We start from the raw sequence: 8,941 nt of genomic DNA, 5'->3' as shown, positions 1-8,941 counted from the left end.
CAAGGATATATATACATGGATGTGTGTAAATGTACATGTATATGTAATATTAACAACTGTTCAAGCTTCACAAGATTGTCACTTGCTGACAATCATTGTCACTAAATTGATTGTCACTAAACGAACTGCCTTAAACGCTATGCGTATTAGTGGCTTTAGGTATTGTATATGTACTAGCTCTATCTTAAATCCAACAGTATGTTTGTAACTCTGCATCTATGTATGTATTTTTTCTAAATAAATTATTATTATTATTATTATTATTATTATTATTATAACTCTGGGGTTCATTTCCTGACCCCATTTATGTGCCTCTGTAACTCTTTCCACCACCGCCCACGGCATGGGTATGGGGTGCATAATAATGAAATGAACGAATGAACTTCTCCCATGTGACCTGTATGTGAGACACCATGAATGAACCTCTCCCATGTGACCTGCATTTACCTGAATTTACCTGAGGGGTCAGGTAAATTCGGATCCGGATATTTTCTTCAAAACGTCAGATGTAACACAAACAAGGAGCAACGGTTTCAAGGTCAATAAGCCACAATATAGAACTCAGAATAGGAGATGCTTTTTCACCCACAGGGTTATCAACCCATGGAACCGCCTACCCGCCGTAGCCGTAAATGCCAAACCTGTGTTGAGTTTTAGACTACTGTATACCTATAGAACAGATCATCAAGGCAACTTGGGAACCTTCAACAGCAGATAAATATTATAACATTGACTGTTATTGTTCATTTGTTAAACACCCGACCATATAAATAAAAAGTTTATTTATAAATTTATATATAAAATGAGAGAGAGAGAGCGAGCGAGAGAGGGGGTCACAGGAACTGAACCCCAAAATCTAAAATGAATTTAACTAAATAATTACAAATAAAACTTATGTATGAGACTATTTTTAGGTAGAGGTGTGATAGGTTCTTCGAGTAAGAGTCAAGTTAAGAGTTGGAACTTGGAAGACTTGTGGAGGTAAACACAGACACGTGCAGCTGGCCGCCGACCCTCATGCACCTCACTTAACATTATTATATCATAATGGCGCATAGTGATTCCTCTGATGAGGATAGTGTGGAAGCGCCGTCACAGAACAAAGAACTTACACAAGCTGATGAAGCAGAACCAAAGTTGAAGGGTACAGAAAGGGTAAGCGTGATTAAAAGTCATTTAAAACTCTTGTGTATCAAGTTCTGTGTTAGCTTTTAAGGCCTGTCCGAAATGCTGTGGGGTGTTAGTGGCTTTGTAAGACTGCCACATCATCACCAGCAAGTATACGTTCACAACCCATTGTGCTTTCTTGTATGTGTGTAAAATAATAAACAAGGAGCAACTGGGACCTGGAGGTTTGCAGTCACATTGTAATTACCTTTAGTGTAATTACAGGATGAGAGCTATGCTTGTGGGTGTCCCGTCTTCCCAGTATTCTTTGTCGTATAATGTAGTCTCCGTTGTGCATTGGTAAAACACTCACCCAGCACTTCGCGAGCATTCTGGCCTGGGGCGTCCATCCTTAACTGTATGCCTCTGTTCACCCAGCAGTGAATGGGTACCTGCTTGTTAAACGAATTGCCAGGTCGTATTCTGGGGAAAAATTTGAATTAAGGACCTGCCCAAAATGCAATGCGTGCCTTACAAGAATGTGAGAACTCTTGTATAACTCTTTGAGAACAGGCATCTCGACAAAGTTCATTTTGTAATTGTGAAAATGGGTACAGTTAAGTCATTCACGAGACGATTCAACAAAGCTCGTATTCCAAAGGGAAGGGAACTATCAATAAAGAATGCCAAGCCATTACACCTATATAGCACTTTGGAAGGGGTCAGGATAAGGATTTGGGATGAGACAGGTGGGAAGGAATGGTAACCAACCACATGGACAGTCGGGGATTGAACTGTACTTGTACTGTACTGTATATCGTTACGTTAGAATGTATTAGCTTTGGTTAGGCTGTGTTAGGTTAGGCAATCATATAGCCACTTCATGATTCAGGCACTGCATTGTTGCAGTGTTGGGATATTCTCACAATGCTGCTTGAGAGAATGGACTCACCACCAACATTTCCTTCTCTATGCAGAAGTGAGGTGGTTATTGAAAGGAAAGGGTCTTGTATGCCTTTTCGAACTGAGGGAAGAAATATTGCAGTTTCTGTGAGAGTGAAAATCTGATCTAGAAGAGTCTTTGTTGAATAAGGAATGGATGGCTAAGCTTTAGTGTATGGTGGATGTATTTAGCTCTCTTAATGAACTTAATATTCTTAATGAACTTCAGGGGTCTTGTACAAATATTTTTACACTGGAAAATAAAATGGATGCATTAAAAAAAAATGACTCTTTGGGATAGTTGCATACAAGAGGAAGATACAGAAATGTTTCCACTTTTGGTAGAATTTTTCAATGCTGCTAATGTCAGCCAGAAAGTCATATATAACATAATAAATCAACATTTAAGGCCATTAGCTGAAAACTTTAATAATTATTTCCCTGAAAATGAAGATCCTCATAAAGGTAATCTATAAATAAATAAATAAATAAATTTTTATTCAGGTAAGGTACATACATACACCTTGAGGTTATCTTGAGATGATTTCGGGGCTTTAGTGTCCCCGCGGCCCGGTCCTCGACCAGGCCTCTACCCCCAGGAAGCAGCCCGTGACAGCTAACTAACACCCAGGTACCTATTTACTGCTAGGTAACAGGGGCATTCAGGGTGAAAGAAACATTGCCCATTTGTTTCTGCCTCGTGCGGGAATCGAACCCGCGCCACAGAATTACGAGCCCTGCGCGCTATCCACCAGGCTTCGAGGCCCCATACATGGTAAGATACAAAGTATTGCTTTGTCTGGATTAATCTCTGGATAATCTCTGGATTAGAGACATTATTCAGATAATCTCTGAATAATCTCTGGATTAATAATCCCTTCTTGGAAGATATAAAATCATGTGCACTTGATCCTCATGAAAAAGAAAAGCTGATTGTCTTGTGATGTCACTCTGGTGTCCAGACATAAAATGCAATCATTGTCTCAATTTTGGATATCACTCCAAAAAGAATATCCATCTCTTAGTTATAAAGCTATCAAATTGTTGGTCGTTTTTTGTGAATTCCTATTTGCGTGAAAATACTTTTTTAGCCCTGTCAGTAATACTAAAAACCAGAGAAATCAAATTGATAATGCAAGGCTTATTTATATACAGTATATTTTTTCCATGGTATTAATTCTTCATAAATCAAAGCAAATGTATTGTGTAAAAGCAATAATTTATTTATTTTTTATTATCATTCTTTTATTTTTTGCAGATTTTGAGTAAGGTAACCAATAAACCAGATGATTATAGTTTCCTTGAGGAGCCGGGCGCTGCTAAGGTGCAAAACTTGGATTCCAATACAGAATTGTACATTTTTGCAATACCAAGTAAAACTGTAAGTGAATGGTTTTTAGTTTGTTTTTATTGTAGAATAACTTAGGGTTTTGCCCCTTTTATTAACTATTTATTAGATTACCATTGTATTGACTTAAAACAATGAGTTTTGTTGCATTTACACAAGTTCCAATTGAAATTGGGCAGTGAAGCCCTATTTATTTGTATTTATTAATATGCAATGTCATGAAAATGGAATCAGAATCATTAACTTTATTTATAACAACTTAACAAATCATTACAATTATGGCTGAATTATCAGGTATGCAGCTATCCAAATCAGATTTGCATTTTCAGCATAAAGTGATTAACATTTAGTTTACAGTTTGAAAGGTGATACACATATTTGAAAAACTAAATGTAGCTCATACTTTTTCAAACTGAGTTTAAACTTGAAACACCTTTCATGATTATTAACCCTTAAACTATGTGACCTATAAAAATAAATCTCATGGAAGTGCAAGTATTATGGACATTGCAATACAATATTTAACCATGTAAAAGGCAACTTAGAACCATCAAATTATGAAGGATTACCATGTAAAAAGTAGCACATACCATAATTATACAAATTAGAAATGGCTATAAGTGTGAGGTTTATAAAAGTAATTTTTGCAAATTCTTGTCAGTATTGCTTAAGGGGTGACATTTTATTTGTATCAAGAACAGATGGCAGCATTTACCAGTTTCAATTACAGTACCTGTTATCAAGGTCAGTGAATTTGGTTGAACTTTGCATTTTCCTGAATTTATCTGAAGGCCGTTATCTCTAGTGGCCTCGGCAAGGATGAGATGCTGGCAGCTTGTTAAAGCAACCCCATTATTCCTGAGGATGTTTTCCAGACAAATTTTAAATTGGAGTATTGTCTTGGAATTTATGTCCTTGACAAGTAGGTGAAAGGTTTTTAACTCTTGAAATGTGCATACCGTCTTAAGATGCTTGTCCATTCTCTTGATTGCCACATTGTACAAATTGCTAAAATAACCAGAAATGTACAAACAAAAGCAATGCACCTAACCTACTGATGCATAGAAAACAAGGATATTTGAGAGCTGCTTCTTTTCATTGTACAGTATTTTGTATTTTGTCTTTGTACACTGGGACCATAACTTTCATAATTAGACATGCTAATTGAGAGGACAGATTGGCATAACATCCTAGAATGTTTTAGGTATTTTGCATAACATTTAACACTGCTGGCAATGTACAAAATGAGATGTATTAGGTGAGAGGACGGGTTGGTATATCATCCTAGAATGTTTTAGGATTTTTGCGCAACTTTTGAAACTTTGCCGTTACAGGGTGTTCCAAACTGATATTTGAGGTCTGCAATAAACATCTGCCATCTTGAAAAGTAGGTGATTATCAAAAGACGGTACCAAAGCCATCTTGAAAAGTGACAAGATTTTTTAGGCATTTATCCTATTCTCAAGGCATGATTTTTAATAATATAGGAAGACAAAAACCTTGTTTTGAATACCATTTTTCTGTGCACATATAGATGATGCCTGATGTAACCCTTGTGAAAACGCAAGAGCTATGGCTCTTGGATTGAGGTCGTCAATTACATCATCATCCCATTTTTTGTGGGGCAACCATGATTGCCTTGAACAGCAATATGGTTACAGGAACACAGTAGCACAAATCTAGACGAGAGAACATAGGGAAAATGATTATTACATACAAAAAGCCTCTAAATTGGAAATAGAGCAAGAGAACATATCTGGAAGCTGATAATATAAATAAATGTACTAAAAATGGAAGGAAGTACTCATAGCCTGTGTGGGTATTTAATAAGTGGAATGTACTGAAAGAAGTACAGTACTGTAGTTGTGGAAGCCACCTCCAACAACTGTAAGGTCAGTTTTGACCCTAAATTTTTAATGTCAGGAAAGTTAAAATTATAATATACAGTAACAGGTGCAACAAGGCCATTAAGTAGGGCATAGTAGCTAGACCTCACTTCTTTTTAATCAGTAGGTAAACACTGTTAGGCAAGCCCCTTTTCCTCCACGTGTTTCTGCTGCTCCACCTTTTTCTTTTCTTCCTCCTTCACATTTTCCTCCTCTTCCTCCCACCCCTTCCACTATTTTTATCTGTTTCCTTATCCAAAATCTAACCCCTCCTCCATCCCTTACTCGTTACATGGCCCTATGTGTATACCAAGATATGCTGGAAACCCATTTTTTGCCACCCATGATTTAAAATGGTTTTCTTGATTTTCAGTTAGATCCACTGAACCTGGTAAATGCACACATAGTTATTGGTGGTACAAAAGAGCAAAACCTTATTGTGCAGAAACAACAATACAGAATTGTGACTTGTGAAAATTCTTCTGCGGATGACACTTCCACCCTTTTTCTTCCTGATGAAAAGGGTGAATTACACGCAGGTTTGTATCGGAAAGGTTCATTTAATTCTAGTTTCATAATTGTTGTAACACTGATGCATGTTTCAGAAATATTAGATACTACAATACAAATTTAATAACTTATTACAGTTATTAAAATATTTTACATTATGTCTAATTTCAGTCAACTCGATGGTCAAGGGTCGTGTGATGATCAGAGGCCAGCTTGGAGACCTTGACAATCATTCAAGAATAAATATAGATGACCTTAGGTGTGTTCAGCACAAACCACCAACAGATATAAAAGAGAGGAACTTCTGGAGTAGCATAGGTGAGTGTAGAAGGCTCCTCTTGAAACGGCATTTGTATTTAAGCATTAATGTTGTACGTGTACCAAAAAATGCATATTACTGTAAAATAAATTAAAAAATAGGCTCTGATGCAGTACTATTTTGTAGAAATAGAAATGTTCTTTAGCACCTTTTTGGATATGACCAGTTTTTGTATTATATTGCTTCTTAGTGACACTAAAATTGAAGGGTACTTCAGGATCAAGAATAAGTTTCTTCCTATGCATTTTCATGGCTAAGGATAGATTTTTAACTCTGTTTATTTCAAAGCCTGACTTTTTTTTTTTTTTTTCGTCAAGACTTTTCTTCCATTTCTGAGCAAGTGTGTTCCCATCTTATCGTGGCAGAATATTTGATAACAGTAATCATGTATAATCTCAGTCATTATGTAAGATAAATTTAATAGATGTGCCGATGTGCCTCCTACTTGTTATCTACCTATTAATGGTTCTGGGGATCAATGTCCCCACAGCCCAGTCTCTGACCAGGCCTCCTGGTTGGTACAGTAGCCTGATGTTTATCAGGTTCTCTTTTGAACACTGTGAGAGGTCAGCCAGTTATGCCCCTTATGTGTAGTGGGAGGGGGGTGTTGAAAAAGTCTTGATGTTGATAATTCTCTCTCAGCATACCTTTCATATGGAGTTATTTCTGTGTGCAGATTTGGAACCAGACCCTCTAATATTTTCCAATTGTAGATCATGTATCTCTCACCTTCAGTCTAGAGAATAAAGATTTACATTTTTTTAGCAGTCCCAACAATTTAATGTTTTATTGAGTGGATTTTGACACTAAAAGACCTTTGCATGTTTTCCAGCTTTGAATGGGACAAAAATATTCCATCTTAGAGCACTGGTGTCTTAAAAAATATCATTTGTATGGCATCTCTTTTTTGAAAGGTTCTTGTTATCCAACCTGTCATTTTTCTTGCAGTTGTGACAGCTACTTCATTGTGGTCTTTAAAAGCAAGATCTTCTGATCTATTCCTTTCACAGATTACTATTGGGTCATATTCAGCCTTATTTGCATGATGCAGAATTAAATTGGTAGATTTGTCAAATAAATTTAGTAAAGTGGGCATGACAGCCGAGTGGACAGCGCTTTGGATTTGTAGTCCTGAGGTTCCGGGTTCGATCCCCAGTGGAGGTGGAAACAAATGGGCAGAGTTTCTTTCACCCTGATGCTCCTGTTACCTAGTAGTAAATAGTTCGACAGCTGCTACAGGCTGCGTCCTGGGGGTGTGTAACAAATTGGAAGCCTGGTCTAGGACCGGACCGCAGGGACGTTAAGCCTGAAAAAGTCTCAAGATAAGATGAAATAGAAATAGGAGTTATTTGGCCTTGTGCCTTTTAGCCATACTGTACTAGGTTGACTCATGGTAGTTTGATGGAAAGAAACCCTACCTTCTCTTAATGCCCAAGTTGTCTTGTTTCACATGGTTATGCACCTTGTTAAGTGCCCAGATCTTGAAGATGTCCATAAATTGTTTTTGCCTTTCTTGAGGTTATCTTGAGATAACGATCTCCTTAAATCTACAGTCATTAGATATTTGCCTTGGTGACTCGAATATCTTAACTGTAGCAAAGTACAGTACTGTACTGTATATGTCTTTCTATTCTCGTGTTAATATCTTCATTAATATGTAAGTTCTGCACTGTATCTTGCTTTTGCATTTACTTGTAACATTAATATCCTCTTTTTTTTTATTTAAGTTTTTAGCGGCACTACAGAGAAATATAAAAGATGGATATCATGGATATCATGTGTTAACATATTGATTTCTTATGACAGATAATGCAGTGGAATCTGAAGTAATCAAAAATACAGTCGACAAGGGAGTGGATGAAACATTGACGCACAGTGCAAAGAAGAAGAAAAAGAAGAAGCGGCGTGAATCAATGGATTTAAATGATGGCAGCCAGGCTAAGGAAGCATTGGATATTGATTCATCTCTAAACACTTCTACTACACACAAAAAGAAAGTAAAAAAATCTAAACGACAGAAAGAAGTGAATACAGACTCAAGTGCAGAGAATCTTGTAATTAGCGATGACATGTTTGAAGATTCTCCAAAAAAGAAGAAAAAGGTTAAATCTTTTAACGTTACAGTGTAATGTGTTTCAGTATAAGTGAAATAAATAAATGTTAATATTAAACAGCTGTTATTTATTGCATCATTTACACTTGTATCTTTTATATCATCAACCAATTATTTATATGACAAAAAAAATGCTGTAGTACAGCATTTTTTATTATGATCAATATAAGTTCCAAATATGGTTATGAGAATATAAAGATAATGTACAAATGAATTTTGGTGAAAGATAATAATGAGAACATTTAGTCATGTGAGGAACGTGCTGATGTAGTAAATATTGTACAGTATGCTTATTAGATGAAAAGGATATGAGCAAGACGAACAATATTGTGGAATATGGATCCATTAACATCCATAAATAAGACAGTGAAGAAGCAACCTTATAATAGTTGTGGGTAAACAAATGAAGAGATACACCACTTTCCTTTCACCTGGGCTGTAGGACTCTTGAATCATGGACCCTACCCGTGTGATGCCAAAGTTTTATTGATCGAGCTACTGAGTAGTCTTAACATCACTGTTAATTATAAATACAACCACTAACAGTATAAGTGAAGTGCACAACAAAACTGCTCAGATGATAAGTAAGTGGTGCACAATGAACTACCACTCACAGAATGAGTATGAATGCACATTAAACTGCTGCACACGCAGGGTGAGGGTGCAAAGCTAATTATCATTCACAGGAGTTTGGGTGCAAAAAAGTTACCGCTCAT

The 8,941-nt window shown here is 36.5% G+C and overlaps 1 protein-coding gene across 1 annotated transcript; it reads left to right on the top strand.

Moving 5' to 3' along the window:
• The first annotated feature begins 927 nt into the window (after window positions 1-927).
• Window positions 928-8,283, top strand: LOC123755392 (uncharacterized). Its single transcript, XM_045737986.2, has 5 exons — window positions 928-1,155; window positions 3,308-3,430; window positions 5,657-5,822; window positions 5,965-6,111; window positions 7,919-8,283. The coding sequence occupies exons 1-5, from the start codon at window positions 1,048-1,050 to the stop codon at window positions 8,239-8,241; spliced, it is 867 nt and encodes a 288-aa protein (XP_045593942.1). The 5' UTR covers window positions 928-1,047; the 3' UTR covers window positions 8,242-8,283.
• The last annotated feature ends 658 nt before the right edge of the window (window positions 8,284-8,941 follow it).

The sequence above is a fragment of the Procambarus clarkii genome, chromosome 20 (assembly GCF_040958095.1).
Source record: "Procambarus clarkii isolate CNS0578487 chromosome 20, FALCON_Pclarkii_2.0, whole genome shotgun sequence".
Classification (NCBI taxonomy): Eukaryota; Metazoa; Arthropoda; class Malacostraca; order Decapoda; family Cambaridae; genus Procambarus; species Procambarus clarkii.
This window is presented reverse-complemented; position numbering and strand designations above follow the sequence as displayed.

Excerpts from the sequence above, each read along its gene's own strand:
- LOC123755392 (XM_045737986.2), top strand. The coding sequence starts at position 1,048 with ATGGCGCATAGTGATTCCTCTGATGAGGATAGTGTGGAAGCGCCGTCA. Across the intron at positions 5,823-5,964 it reads AAAGGGTGAATTACACGCAG|TCAACTCGATGGTCAAGGGT; the intron begins GTTTGTATCGGA and ends GTCTAATTTCAG. Across the intron at positions 6,112-7,918 it reads GAACTTCTGGAGTAGCATAG|ATAATGCAGTGGAATCTGAA; the intron begins GTGAGTGTAGAA and ends TTCTTATGACAG.